General features: G+C 42.1%; 1 protein-coding gene across 1 annotated transcript in view; it reads left to right on the top strand.

Annotated features, from left to right (window-relative positions):
• LOC100380858 (E3 ubiquitin-protein ligase MYCBP2) overlaps positions 1-15707 on the top strand; it is a 356005-nt gene that overhangs the window by 113230 nt on the left and 227068 nt on the right. The window contains 4 exon segments of the mRNA XM_045707688.1: positions 13797-14001; positions 14195-14359; positions 14707-14865; positions 15027-15231. Coding sequence (XP_045563644.1) covers positions 13797-14001; positions 14195-14359; positions 14707-14865; positions 15027-15231 — 734 coding nt within the window.

Raw genomic sequence — 15707 nt, 5'->3', positions numbered from 1 at the left:
GGGACCACAGACCACTTCTCAGTTCCTATGCTTCCTGGCTGATGTTTAAGTCACTTTTGAATGCTGGCGGTGCTTTCACTCTAGTGATAGCATGAGACGGAGTCTACAACCCACACAAGTGGCTCAGGTAGTGCAGCTCATCCAGGATGGCACATCAATGCGAGCTGTGGCAAGAAGGTTTGCTGTGTCTGTCAGCGTAGTGTCCAGAGCATGGAGGCGCTACCAGGAGACAGGCCAGTACATCAGGAGATGTGGAGGAGGCCGTAGGAGGGCAACAACCCAGCAGCAGGACCGCTACCTCCGCCTTTGTGCAAGGAGGAGCAGGAGAAGCACTGCCAGAGCCCTGCAAAATGACCTCCAGCAGGCCACAAATGTGCATGTGTCTACTCAAACGGTCAGAAACAGACTCCATGAGGGTGGTATGACGGCCCGACGTCCACAGGTGGGGGTTGTGCTTACAGCCCAACACCGTGCAGGACGTTTTGCATTTGCCAGAGAACACCAAGATTGGCAAATTCGCCACTGGCGCCCTGTGCTCTTCACAGATGAAAGCAGGTTCACACTGAGCACGTGACAGAGTCTGGAGATGCCTTGGAGAACGTTCTGCTGCTTGCAACATCCTCCAGCATGACCGGTTTGGCGGTGGGTCAGTCATGGTGTGGGGTGGCATTTCTTTGGGGGGCCGTACAGCCCTCCATGTGCTCGCCAGAGGTAGCCTGACTGCCATTAGGTACCGAGATGAGATCCTCAGACCCCTTGTGAGACCATATGCTGGTGTGGTTGGCCCTGGGTTCCTCCTAATGCAAGACAATGCTAGACCTCATGTGGCTGGAGAGTGTCAGCAGTTCCTGCAAGAGGAAGGCATTGATGCTATGGACTGGCCCGCCCGTTCCCCAGACCTGAATCCAATTGAGCACATCTGGGACATCATGTCTCGCTCCATCCACCAACGCCACGTTGCACCACAGACTGTCCAGGAGTTGGCGGATGCTTTAGTCCAGCTCTGGGAGGAGATCCCTCAGGAGACCATCCGCCATCTCATCAGGAGCATGCCCAGGTGTTGTAGGGAGGTCATACAGGCACGTGGAGGCCACACACACTACTGAGCCTCATTTTGACTTGTTTTAAGGACATTACATCAAAGTTGGATCAGCCTGTAGTGTGGTTTTCCACTTTAATTTTGAGTGTGACTCAAAATCCAGACCTCCATGGGTTGACAAATTGGATTTCCATTGATTATTTTTGTGTGATTTTGTTGTCAGCACATTAAACTATGTAAAGAAAAAAGTATTTAATAAGATTATTTCTTTCATTCAGATCTAGGATGTGTTGTTTAAGTGTTCCCTTTATTTTTTTGAGCAGTATATGTGTCTATACATATATATATATATGTGTCTATACATATATATATGTGTCTATACATATATATATGTATCTATATATGTATCTATATATGTATCTATACATATACGCACGTATGTGTATATAAGTTTATGTGTAAATTAGAGGTCGACCGATTATGATTTTTCAGCGCCACTACCGATTATTGGATGACCACAAGGTCGATACCGATTATTGGATGACCACAAGGTCGATACCGATTAATCGGCCGATTTATAAATAAATACCAAAAATGATTTTTTTATTTGTAATAATGACAATTATATAATACATCAATAAAATCAATTTAGCCTCAAATAAATAATGAAACATGTTCAATTCGGTTTAAATAATGCAAAAATAAAGTGTTGCAGAAGAAAGTTAAAGTGCAATATGTACCATGTAAGAAAGCTAACATTTAAGTTCCTTGCTCAGAACATGAGAACATATGAAAGCTGGTGGTTCCTTTTAACATGAGTCTTCAATATTCCCAGGTAAGAAGTTCTAGGTTGTAGTTATTATATGAATTATAGGACTATTTCTCTCCATACGATTTGTATTTCATATACCTTTAACTATTGGATGTTCTTATAGGCACTTTAGAATTGCCAGTGTAACAGTATAGCTTCCGTCCCTCTCCTCGCTCCTACCTGGGCTCGAACCAGGAACACATTGGCAACAGCCAGCCTCGAATCAGCGTTACTCATGCAGAGCAAGGGGAACAACTACACCAAGTCTCAGAGCGAGTGACGTTTGAAACGCTATTAGCGCGCACCCCGCTAACTAGCTAGCCATTTCACATCGGTTACACCAGCCTAATCTCGGGAGTTGATAGGCTTGAAGTCATAAACAGAAGAGCTGCTGACAAAACGCACAAAAGTGCTGTTTGAATGAATGCTTAAGAGCCTGCTGGTGCTACCACCGCTCAGTCAGACTGCTCTATCAAATATCAAATCATAGACTTAATTATAATATAATAAACACACAGAAATACGAGCCTTAGGTCATTAATATGGTCGAATCCGGAAACTATCATCGAAAACAAATCGTTTATTCTTTCAGTGAAATGCGGAACCGTTCCGTATTTTATCTAACGGGTGGCATCCCTTAGTCTAAATATTCCTGTTACATTGCACAACCTTCAATGTTATGTCATAATTACGTAAAATTCTGGCAAATTAGTTTGCAACGAGCCAGGCGGCCCAAACTGTTGCATATACCCTGACTCTGCGTGCAATGAACGCAAGAGAAGTGACACAATTTCACCTGGTTAATATTGCCTGCTAACCTGGATTTCTTTTAGCTAAATATACAGGGTTAAAAATATATACTTCTGTTTATTGATTTTAAGAATGGCATTGATGTTTATGGTTAGGATGGTCGTGCAACGATTGTGCTTTTTTTGCAAATGTGCTTTTGTTAAATCATCCCCTGTTTGGCGAAGGTTGCTGACTTTGTTAGGAAGAAATAGTCTTCACACCGTTCGCAATGATCTAGGCGGCCCAAACTGCGCTGCATATACCCTGACACTGTTGCAAGAGGTGACACATTTTCCCTAGTTAAAAGAAATTCATGTTAGCAGGCAATATTAACTAAATATGCAAGTTTAAAAATATATACTTGTGTTATGGTTAGGTACACATTGGAGCAATGACGGTCCTTTTCGCGAATGTGCACCGCATCGATTATATGCAACGCAGGACAGGCTAGATAAACTAGTAATATCATCAACCATGTGTAGTTTACTAGTGGTTATGATTGGTTGATTGTTTTTTATAAGATACATTTAATGCTAGCTAGCAACTTACCTTGGCTTCTTACTGCATTCGCGTAACAGGCAGGCTCCTCGTGGAGTGCAATGTAAAGCAGGTGGTTAGAGCGTTGGACTAGTTAACCATAAGGTTGCAAGATTGAATCCCCGAGCTGACAAGGTAAAAATCTGTCGTTCTGCCCCAGAACAAGGCAGTTAACCCACCGTACCTAGGCCGTCATTGAAAATAAGAATGTGTTCTTAACTGACTTGCCTAGTTAAATAAAGGTCTAAAAAAATACAATTTCAAGAAATTCAAAAATCGGCCAAATCGGCGTCCAAAAATACCGATTTCCGATTGTTATGAAAACGTGAAATCGGCCCTAATTAATCGGCAATTCCGAATAAAATCGGTCGACCTCTTGTGTAAATAAGTATGTGTATGTATATGTGTAAATAACTATGTATGTGTATATAAGTGTATGTGTGTATATATAAATGTGTATGTATATATGTGTACATATATGTGTATATATTTTTTTGTGTGTATATGTGTATGTGTATATCTACTTGGAAAGTAGAGCTGTGTTGGCCGTTTCATGTGAGAGACAGCTGCATCTATCTCGGTACTCCGTTCTCTGTTGTCAGTGGAGAAACCTTCTAGTGTAGTGAGGCGTCGCCCAAACGTGTCGACCGTTACTTGAAAGTCATCAATGGAAGCTTGGTTAGGTGCCAGTGAAGTGCTGGTTACTCATTTGTTTAGCTACCTCAGCTACAAGCGTGGTCCTAGACAAGGCTTGCGACTCTGCAGGAGGGCTGGTCGCAGCAGCCATTTTCAGTGTTTGCGTAGTTGGTTTGGCCTTCGACGATGTGTTAGTCGTAGCATTTCTCTTCGGGTTGGTCTTGTTCATGGTACCATGTAAATTGATAAGAACAATATAACCTAACTAATACATCCCCATAAAAACTAACAGCGGCATGTAAAAATTCAAACGTCTTCTTACATCGCTCGACCGGAAGTCACCAGTTCGACATTTGTTGCTTGCATGTCATGCTTAAGTTGACTAATCTTGCCAATTAAAAAACCTTTAAACTAGTTGCCAACCTCAGGTTTTTTGATGAATGAGCCATCTGTTTCAATGAATGATCGAGCTGAGTTGGCCCTTTTTTCCCAAAAGTTCATTTCATTTTCTCCAAAGCTTTTTACTATCATTCTTTATCATTTATGTTTGTTTCATAGTGTAGTTTATTTTTCTTTTTGTGTTGTTCATTCACATGATTTCTCAATTTGCAGTCGGTTTGCCAATCGGTCATGCAGCCAGAATTATTTGCCATTAATTTTGCCTCATCCCTCTCAACCATACCATTTTTGAATTCCTCATCAATCCAAGGGGATTTAAGTTTTTAGTCATTTTGTTAGTGGGTGTAACCAATTTCATAAATTTTTCAAGCGCATCATTTGGTTGCTCCTCATTACACACCAGCAAATGTTATTTACATCATCAACATAGGAATCCCTACAAAACCTCTTGCCGGACCTCTTACACACTCAATTAGGTCCAGCCTTTGGAACTTTGGTTTTCCTAGATATGGCTACTATATTGTGATCACTACATTTGATGGATTTGGATACTGCTTTCAAGCTAATTTCTGCAGCATTAGTAAAATGTGATCAATACATATTGATGATTTCATTCCTGTACTATTTTTAACTACCCTGGTAGGTTGACTGATAACCTGAACCAGTTTTCAGGCACTGGTTACAGTATTGAAGCTTTTTCTGAGTGGGCAGCTTGAGGAAAGGCAGTCAATATTTACAGTTGAAGTCGGATGTTTACATACACCTTAGCCAAATGCAATTAAACTCAGTTTTTCACAATTCCTGACATTTAATCCTAGTAAAAATGATCTGTCTTAGGTCAGTTAAGATCACCACTTTATTTTAAGAATGTGAAATGTCAGAATAATAGTAGAGAATGGTTTATTTCAGCTTTTATTTCTTTCATCACATTCCCAGTGGGTCAGAAGTTTACATACACTCAATTAGTATTTGGTAGTGTTACTTTTAAATTGTTTAACTTTGGTCAAACGTTTCGGGTAGCCTTCCACAAGCTTCCCACAATAAGTTGGGTGAATTATGGCCCATTCCTCCTGACAGAGCTGGTGTAACTGAGTCAGGTTTGTAGGCCTGCTTGCTCGCACACCCTTTTTCAGTTCTGCCCACAAATTGTCTATAAGGTTGAGGTCAGGGCTTTGTGATGGCCACTCCAATACCTTGACATTGTCCTGACTGATGTCTTGAGATGTTGCTTCAATATATCCACATCATTTTCCCACCTTTATGATGCCATCTATTTTGTGAAGTGCACCAGTCCCTCCTGCAGCAAAGCAACCCTACAACATGATGCTGCCACCCCAGTGCTTCACGGTTGGGATGGTGTTCTTTGGCTTGTAAGCCTCCCCCTTTTTCCTCCAAACATGACGATGGTCATTATGGCCAAACAGTTCTATTTTTGTTTCATCAGACCAGATGACATTTCTCCAAAAAGTATGATCTTTGTCCCCATGTGCAGGTGCAAACCGTAGTCTTACTTTTTTATGGCGGTTTTGGAGCAGTGGCTTCTTCCTTGCTGAGCGGCCTTTCAGGTTATGTCGATATAGGACTCGTTTTCCTGTGGATATAGATACTTTTGCACCTGTATCCTCCAGTATCTTCAAGGTCCTTTGCTGTTCTACTGGGATTGATTTGCACGTAAAGTACGTTCATCTCTGGGAGACAGAACGAGTCTACTTTGTAAGCGGTGGTCCCATGGTGTTTATACTTGCTTACTATTGTTTGTACAGATGAATGTGGTACCTTCAGGCGTTTGGAAATTGCTCCCAAGGATGAACCAGACTTGTGGAGGTCTACACTTTGTTTTCTGAGGTCTTAGCTGATTTCTTTTTATTTTCCCATGATGTCAAGCAAAGAGGCACTGAGGGTAGGCCTTGAAATACATCCACAGGTACACCTCCAATTGACTCAGATGATGTCAATTAGCCTATCAGAAGCTTCTAAAGCCATGCCATCATTTTCTGGAATTCTCCATGCTGTTTAAAGGCACAGTCAACTAAGTGTATGTGAACTTCTGACCCACTGGAATTGTCATACAGTGAGTTATAAGTGAAATAATCTGTCTGTAAACAATTGTTGGAAAAATTACTTGTGTCATGCACAAAGTAGATGTCCTAACCGACTTGCCAAAACTATAGTTTGTTAACATGAAATTTGTGGAGTGGTTGAAAAACAAGTTTTAATGACTCCAACCTAAATGTACGTAAACTTCTGACAACTTCAACTGTAGGTCACCCAGAAATATATACTTCTCTGTTGATATCACATAGAGTATCAATCATTTCACACATATTATGCAGATACTGACTGTTAGCACTTGGTGGTCTATAGCAGCTTCCCACAAGAATGGGCTTTAGGTGAGGCAAATTAACCTGTATCCATATTACTTCAACAGTACTTGACATGAGATCCTCTCTTAACTTTACTGGAATGTGGCTCTGAATATAGACCGCAACACCAACCCCATTGGCATTTCTGTAGATGTAAAACCGTGTATTGGTATCTAAGTGCGTTTCAGAGATAGTCAGTATATCAATGTCATCTGTTACTAGCAAGTTATTGATTTCACAAACCTTGTTTCTTAGGCTCCATATGTTAAGGTGGGTGATATTTAGCACTTTTCTGTGATGCCTGATTGTTTTGATTTCTTTACTGAGCGGCTTATCAGAAGTAGACAATACAGAGAGATTTATGTTTGAGCTGATGGTGCAGGGTGAGCTGCACACAGCACACTTCCTACTTGGGCACACCGCCTCAGTGCTAACAGTATAACTCTGGTTAATAGACAGACGTTACTGTGTACAATAGCTATAGGATCGACAGAAGCATTCAGGGGACTTAGACGGACATAATCTAGCTGAAGGGCTTGACTAACCTCTGCCCCCGCACATTGACTCTGTACCGGTAGCCCCTGTATGTAGCCTCGTTAGTTATTTTGTTGCTCCATCATTTTTTGTTTTTCTATTTTATTTTGTTTCTTTTTATATATTTATCGTTTACTTCAGTTTATTTAGTAAATACTTTATTAACACTTATTTTTTCTTAATTGCATTGTTGATTATGGGATTGTAAGTATTTCACTGTAAGGTCTACACCTGTCACATGGACCTATTCGGTGCATGTGACAAATACAATTTGATTTGTTGTTTTTAGTCCCACCCTTCAGCTCCACTCATCCCCTCCAACACAATTACTTTTTTATTTATATTAGCAATTCACTACCGGTCAAATATTTTAGAACACCTACTCATTCAAGGGTTTTTCTTTATTTATACTATTTTCTACATTGTAGAATAATAATGAAGACATCACAGCTATGAAATAACATATGGAATCATGTAGTAAGCAAAAGGTGTTAAACAAATCAAAATATATTTTATATTTGAGATTCTTCAAAGAAGCCGGCCTTTGCCTTGAAGACAGCTTTGCACACTCTTGGCTTTCTCGCAACCAGCTTCATGAGGTAGTCACCTTTAATACATTTCAATTAACAGGTGTGCCTTGTTAATTTGTGGAAGTTCTTTCCTTAATGCTTTTGAGCCAATCAGTTGTGTTGTGACAAGGAAGGGGTGGTATACAGAAGATAGCCCTATTTGCTAAAAGACCAAGTCCATATTATGGCAAGAACAGTTCAAATAAGCAAAGAGAAACTACAGTCCATCATTACTTTTACAGCCTCAGAAATGGCAGCCCAAATAAATGCTTCACAGAGTTCAAGTAACAGACACATCTCAACATCAACTGTTCAGAGGAGATTGTGTGAATCAGGCCTTCATGGTTGAATTGCTGCAAAGAAACCACTACTAAAGGACACCAATAAGAAGACTTGCTTTGGCCAAGAAACATGAGCAATTGACATTAGACCGGTGTCCTTTGGTCTGGAGTCCAAATTGGAGATTTTTGGTTCCAACCGCCATGTCTTTGTGAGACGCGGGGTGGGTGAACAGATGATCTCCGCATGTGTATTTCCCACCTTAAAGCATGGAGGAGGTGTGTTATGGTGTGGGGGTGCTTTGCTGGTGACGCTGTCTGATGTATTTATAATTCAAGGCACACTTAACCAGCATGGCTACCACAGAATTCTGCAGCGATACGCCATCCCATCTGGTTTGGGCTTAGTGGAACTGTCATTTTGTTTTTCAACAGGACAATGACCCAACAGACCTCCAGGCTGTGTAAGGGCTATTTTACCAAGAATGAGAGTGATGGAGTGCTGCACCAGATGACCTTGCCTCCACAATCCCCCGATCTCAACCAAATTGAGATGGTTTGGGATGAGTCAGACCGCAGAGTGAAGGAAAAGCAGCCAACAAGTGCTCAGCATATGTGGGAACTCCTTCAAAACTGTTGGAAAAGCATTTCCGGGGAAACTGGTTGAGAGAATGCCAAGAGTGTGCAAAGCTGTCATGAAGGCAAAGGGTGGCTACTTTGAGGATTCTAAAATATATTTTGATTTGCTTAACACATGATTTACTACAGCTTACTACATGATTCCATGTGTTGTTTCATAGTTTTGACGTTTTCACTATTACATTTACATTTAAGTCATTTAGCAGACGCTCTTATCCAGAGCGACTTACAAATTGGTGGATTCACCTTATGATATCCAGTGGAACAACCACTTTACAATAGTGCATCTAAATCTTTTACGGGGGGGTTAGAAGGATTACTTTATCCTATCCTAGGTATTCCTTAAAGAGGTGGGGTTTCAGGTGTCTCCGGAAGGTGGTGATTGACTCCGCTGTCCTGGCGTCGTGAGGGAGCTTGTTCCACCATTGGGGTGCCAGAGCAGCGAACAGTTTTTACTATTATTATAGAATGTAGAAAATAGTAAAAATAAGAAAAGCCCTTGAATGAGTAGTTGTGTCCAAACTTTTGACTGGTACTGTATTTGAAGTATTCATCAAAATAAGATGAATCCAGGTTGATTTAGTTGGACCGTTATGATTCTGCCGTGTAGGCTTAGTTGATACAGGTTTAGCTCAGAGCAAATACCTTTCAACGTATCTGATACTGGTGTCCTCCAATCAATATTAAAATCAACCAAAATGAATAGTTCATATTTTCCATACTTAAATGACTGCTTTCATCCAAACTGCTTGCGCGTCAATTAACTGATGCATTGCCAGGCACTGCTGCATTGTCCCGCCTCTCCCATATCCTCATTAGATTTTAGAAGCATATACCCATGAGGGTGACAGCAATCTAGCTAGCTAAATGTCCATGAATGTTTCATGTGTTTTGACCTGCATGTCCTGATCACGTCTGTTGTGGATGGACAAAATCAACATGCGGACACACTTAAAATGTATTGTTAAGAGAATATGAGGGAGGGTGAAACACTCCTACTAGTGTCAGCTGTTTGTTATGACCAAGGCCCACATTAAGAACAAATTCCTTTGGGACAGAGGCAGCAAGAGATACAGAACCACTTACATTTCCCTTGGTAAATATCAGAACACACCCACCTCTGCCAATTCTGTCCGATCTGTAAACATTATAACCAGACAGACACATCAGAGTCCAGCACAGAATTATTCAACCATGTCTTAGAAATTACTAGAATGTCCACTTTGGATTGAGAAGCCAGAATTTCCATGAACAAATCGAAGACCACATCTGCGGGATTTTAGGTCAGATGGAGTCTCTAATACAACATTACTATGATCAATAGTTAACCCCTTATTTGAAAATACCTTGGGATTGATTTGAATTGATATAGGTACAATATGGTCAAGAACTGAACCATTGGGCCTATGCCTCAAGCGAGGTCGTGGGTTAACCAGGTTACCTGTTGCGGGCCTGCAGTATGATGACAATGCTGATTTAATTTACGTTTGGGGTTACTTGAGTGGAATTTGGAGTGTTAATAAGTCAATTTCTCAGTGGAGCCTTGAAATGCGAGGATAGAGTCCAGGCATCAAGATGATTTGGATGGACCCCATCCTCTCTGTAGAGCACCTTCTGTTTTCAAAAGTTATCCACAATAGTAACTCCAGCAGAGTTACAGTAGACTCGTTGCCAGTCGTGTTGTACAGACAACCTACTGAATCTTTCCATGCCACGATTCAGTGATTGCATTGGGCCTTAAACAATTGGATGCTTGTTGGAGTCTTTCAGAGTTCCAATCAGTTCTTAAAAATCCAGTTTTCAGCTGTTCCGAGCTAGCTATCCTAATGTCATTAGATCCCACATGTACTATGACTGCGACAGCTCCCGTGTTCTGGCGTTAAAAACTGTAGGAAGCAGCCTTGTAATGTCCTGTACCCGAGCCCCAGGATAGCACAATGTATTTGCCCTGGGAACCGAGTGGTTTCTCAGCATAGAGCTGCCGATTTATAACGGCTGGTGAGATTGCAGGAGGTCTGTCAGTTTTTGCACCTTGAACCTAACACAAAACCCATTGTGGCTTAAGGAGGAGCCGGTGCGTCAGACACCCTCAAGGTCCGGTGATCCGAGGCAGAATAGGGGACGATAGCCCTGGAACCTTCGAAGCCAGGAGAGCTAATATTTTCGGCAACTGGATTTGAGTTGGGTTTCCCAACGCCGAAGTGCCCCACTTGCCACAGGTTGCTTCCCTATATTTGGCCTATGGCAGGTGACGTGCTTCCATGGTTGCGCAGCTGGAATGGTGACAGTATCGGGAGTGGGAGACTTCTTCGGGGAGGGGTCCCTGGAAGGTGTTGGTGTTGATACTCTCAGCATGGCGTCCAGCCTGTGGTGTAGAGATGGTAGGCAGGGTTGGCTTTCCCCAGTAGATTGTGCAAGTTCTTAATCTGTTTGCTAAGAGTAGCCACTTCTCTATAGTCCTCAGCGAGTGAACAGTTGAGAAGAGAGCTTAGTATATACAGCTCCTGCAACGCACAAAGTGCACAATTTTTCCTCTGTATGGCGAAGCCTCCTTGAGAAGAGACACAGCAACTCAATCCGTGTCGCAGAGATAATGATTTATAGGCAGAGTAAAAAAATAGGAGACAATAACTGATGTATTTTTCCAGACCTACAGTGCCTTCGAAAAGTTTTCTGACCCCTTCACTTTTTCCACATTTTGTTACATTACAGCCTTATTCTAAAATGGATTAAATAAACTATTTTCCTCATCAATCTACACACAATACCTCATAATGACAAAGTGAAAACGGGTTTTTAAACATTTTTACAAATGTATTAAAAATAAAAAACAGATACTTTATTTGCATATGTATTCAGACCCTTTGCTATGAGACTAAAAATTCAGCTCAGGTGCATCTTGTTTCCATTGATCATCCTTGAGATGTTTCTACAACTTGATTGGAGTCCACCTGTGGTAAATTCAATTTATTGGACATGATTTGGAAAGGCACACACCTGTCCATATAAGGTCCTACAGTTGACAATGCATGTCAGTGCAAAAACCAAGCCATGAGGTTGAAGGAATTGTCTAGAGCTTCGAGACAAGATTGTGCCACTTCTATGCTTAAATAACTGGAAGTCATTGGTTATTCCATCCATCTAGCAGAGCAATCTGTCTACTGCTGTGTTGCCCTACTGCTGTCTGTGCCACCCATTCCTCCCAGTTAAGCAAAGCAGGGCCTGCAGGAGGGAAAACACAGACCAACCACCAGCACTGGGAGATCCTATAATTCCCAAACAACAAAATATACTGTAGTATGGACCTATCTGGATGCCTAAGTGACAGATGGAAATACAACCATGTTTGTAGTTTATTTGGATCCCCAATCCCCATTTAGCTGGAAGCTGCTCTTCCTGGGGTCTGCAAAAAACAAACATTAGGCCTACATAGTAATACTTATAGGAAATTATAGGTAAGGTATATGTTTGTGAGCTTGTTTGTAATTATAACTGCTTGTGTGTTTACCTTCTCTAAATCGTCCAGTTCTCAAGTTCGTTTTGACTAAGTGTATGTCTTTGCCTCTGTGTCTGTGTATGGGTGTCGTATTGTAGGCCCTGTGAGATAGTTTAGCAGAGCTAGCTAGCCAGGCCCTAGTCTAGCCTGCTGTATCACTGAGAAGGCCGTAATCGTCACTGCTGGCTTTATCTGCAGATTACCCTCTCTGTTCCAGCCAGCCAGAGGAGCCAATGTAAAAATAGGAGCAGTTGACCTGTGACTCAACACACCACACACACACACACACACGTTACAGAGGGTCAAAGATCATACCCCCAAACATGCTAACCGCTCCTGTTATTGATAATGGTGAGAGGTAAGCATGTCTTGGGGGTAGGATTTTTGACCCTCTAACTTTCTCACTCATCATTGTTCACGATTCATTCAGAATTATCTATAATCATGTCCTCTGCATCCAATTTTCTGTCATATGTTAGTGTTTAGAGTTTGTTATAACCAATTTATTGATGTGTTTATGATATGCTGTAGCTCAGGCCCTATTGTGCCCTATTTCAAAGGGATTCGTTTTGCTGGTGGAGGTCGGGTAATGTAATTATGTGCACGAGCACAAAACACCACATCTGTCATTTTTATATGGCAGGAGAGTAACAATTCCAGCCAGAATAATGCACTGTTTTTTGTCGAACTCCATGGTCCTCTGATAATATTAGTCCCGTGCGAATCGACATCCCTGTATTTTGGGATAAATGTCTGAGTTTGACAGGTGTTGCTTGTGGTTTGCTCAAGAAAACAATAACTGATTCGATAAATTGAACTAATTGCTGTGCATAAGCTATTTATGATTGGACTACCAATTTCATAGTGAATGCTTTTGTTTATGCGTTTTGTGCGTATGAAATGTGTATTGTCAAATGTATCAGTCAAAAATATTGAGCCTATTTAATGCAACCCTTACTGTTAATTGATCGCAAAGCAGCATGCAACTGACCTAAATGTTTGGAAATTACAATTTAACTTTGTCATCCATAGCCTTAAAATGCATCTCAAGTGCAATTGCACTGTTTAGCTCACAACTGAAGGCTGGGGTGCATTTAGGACGTACTGCGGATTGCTAAAATATCCTAATGATTATGATCACACTTCCTCAATTCTAATAATATTGCGACACTATAGAAAGGTGGTTTGGTATGGTTTAGAAACTTGGGAACCAAGTTGGAGTTATCAGTGTGTCCCTGTCACCTGGACATGTTGAGATACTGTATCTTCACGCCTAGAAAAAAAACATCCAGGCTTCCGTCATAACTGTAAATTCGTTGGGGAAAAAAAATATCATTTCCGAATCGTCCTCTGGAATAACGGGCATTCTGGAGTAAAATTACATAACCAATGTCCTCTAGTAATACTAGTCCTGTGCGTCTAGGTCTTTGGTGCAATGCATACATGTGTCATGTTAACAGAGCAAGGGTTGACGGAGTAGGGAATGTTATTCTTAAACAAATGAGGGATTTTGGTAACAGTGCTTTTCAGTCAGAAGTGGCTCTGACTATGTCCAGAATTGTAGTTTTTACACTAGCTAGTACATTTTGGGCTAATAGTTGATATGTCATTAGAAAAATGTTTTTTTTTTTTTGCGACAGTTCCTATTAAAATATTTTGTCTCTCTCCCCTTGCCTCTCCCTCTCACCCCTCCTCTCCTTCCTCAGATCTACTACACAGGGAAGTACCAGAGCCTGGGCATCAAGCAGGGTGGTCCGTCGGCAGGTAAATGGGTGGAACTGCCCATCACCAAGTCACCTAAGATCGTCCAGTTCTCGGTGGGCCACGACGGCTCGCACGCCCTGCTGGTGGCAGAGGATGGCAGCGTGTTCTTCACTGGCTCCGCGAGCAAGGGAGAAGATGGAGAGTCCAGTAAGTATGGATGTGAACACAAACCTACACAGACAAGAACACGCGTAAATTACAGCACACACACCAATAAGTCATGATATATGATTATTCATGGGAGAGGGAAGGGAAAAGGCACTGTATTCAGAATAATCTCCAACCAACTTTGTGTGCCTCTTGCATAGAGATGATTCTCTGTTTTGCTTCTACTCTACAGCCAAGAGCCGGCGCCAGCCGAAGCCCTACAAGCCCAAGAAGATGATGAAGCTGGAGACCAAGACTGCGGTGAACACAGCCTGCAACAACGGCAGCAGCAGCATCGTCACCAAGGATGGAGAGCTATACATGTTTGGCAAGGACGCCATCTACAGCGACAGCACCTGTGAGTGGGATAGAGACTAGGGAAAGGGTACATTTGGGTTGTGTTGGCTAGTGCAAATGTTAATTTGTGTTAGTGATGCTGATGAACTTGAGTGGGACAGAGAGAGGGTTAATCTGGGTAGTGATCATTCGTGCAAATGTTCACGTCTGAAATATTACAACATGGCTATCAAAGTAAGCTTTTGAAAAGCCATGTTGGTTTGATAAGGGTCTTTTATAGCCTGGAAATTCTGACAGAATTCAGCTCAGTTTAGTGAAATGTACCATGATTCAGTCAGGATAAGGCTAGGTCTTTAACAGTCACTATACAGTATCAATGTTTTCTCCTTTCTCTTGTGCCCCCTTCAGGCCAGGTGTCAGACCTGAAGGGTCACATTGTAACCCAGGTAGCCATGGGGAAGGCCCACACCTGTGTCCTGACTAAGAGTGGAGAGGTCTGGACGTTTGGGGTAAACAACAAGGGCCAGTGTGGCCGAGAAACAGGGGCCATGAACCAGGCGGGGAAAGGTAACACACACATGAGCATGCACGAGCACACAAATTACCACACAACACAAACAAACTTTAATATACCGTATGCACACCAAACACCTCTTTCTTTGCGTGTATATATTGTGTATTTTGCGTTTATCACCCATTCATGTAAACATCTTCCCTACCCCCTGTAGCATTTGGTGTGGAAAGCATGGCGACGGCCATGGATGAGGACCTGGAGGATGAGCTGGAGGAGAAGGAGGAGAAGAGCATGATGTGCCAGCCAGGCATGCACAAGTGGAAGCTGGATCAGTGCATGGTTTGCACCGTGTGTGGAGACTGCACCGGCTATGGAGCCAGTTGTGTCAGCAGCGGACGGCCTGACAGAGTACCCGGAGGGTAAGGAAACTTGACGAAGAGGCAGACACACACACACACACACACACACACACACACACCCCATTCACTAGTTGGTTTATCTTTGTTAAGAGAAAGTACATTTATGGTTGGGTCTACGGGCGGCAGGGAGCCTAGCAGTTAAGAGCGTTGGGCCAGTAACTGAAAGGTTGCTGGTTCGAATCCCCGAGCAGACTAGGTAAATTATTCTGTCCATGTGCCCTTGAGCAAGTCACTTAACCCTAATTGTTCCTGTAAGTCGCTCTGGATAAGACCGTCTGCTAAATGACTAAAATGTAAAATGACTGGTTTTCATGATTAGGGTTTTTTGGCACGTCTACTTGCTAGTGCTTTGTGCTCTGTCTTTACAAATCAGTAAGCTGTAGTCCACACTATTTACCAAGAGTTTTCATCTATATTTTTCGTAGCTGTCTATTTACCACCACAAACCGATGCTGGCACTAAGACGGCACTCAACG

Source organism: Salmo salar, chromosome ssa25, assembly GCF_905237065.1.
Source record: "Salmo salar chromosome ssa25, Ssal_v3.1, whole genome shotgun sequence".
NCBI classification, from domain to species: Eukaryota; Metazoa; Chordata; class Actinopteri; order Salmoniformes; family Salmonidae; genus Salmo; species Salmo salar.
This window is presented reverse-complemented; position numbering and strand designations above follow the sequence as displayed.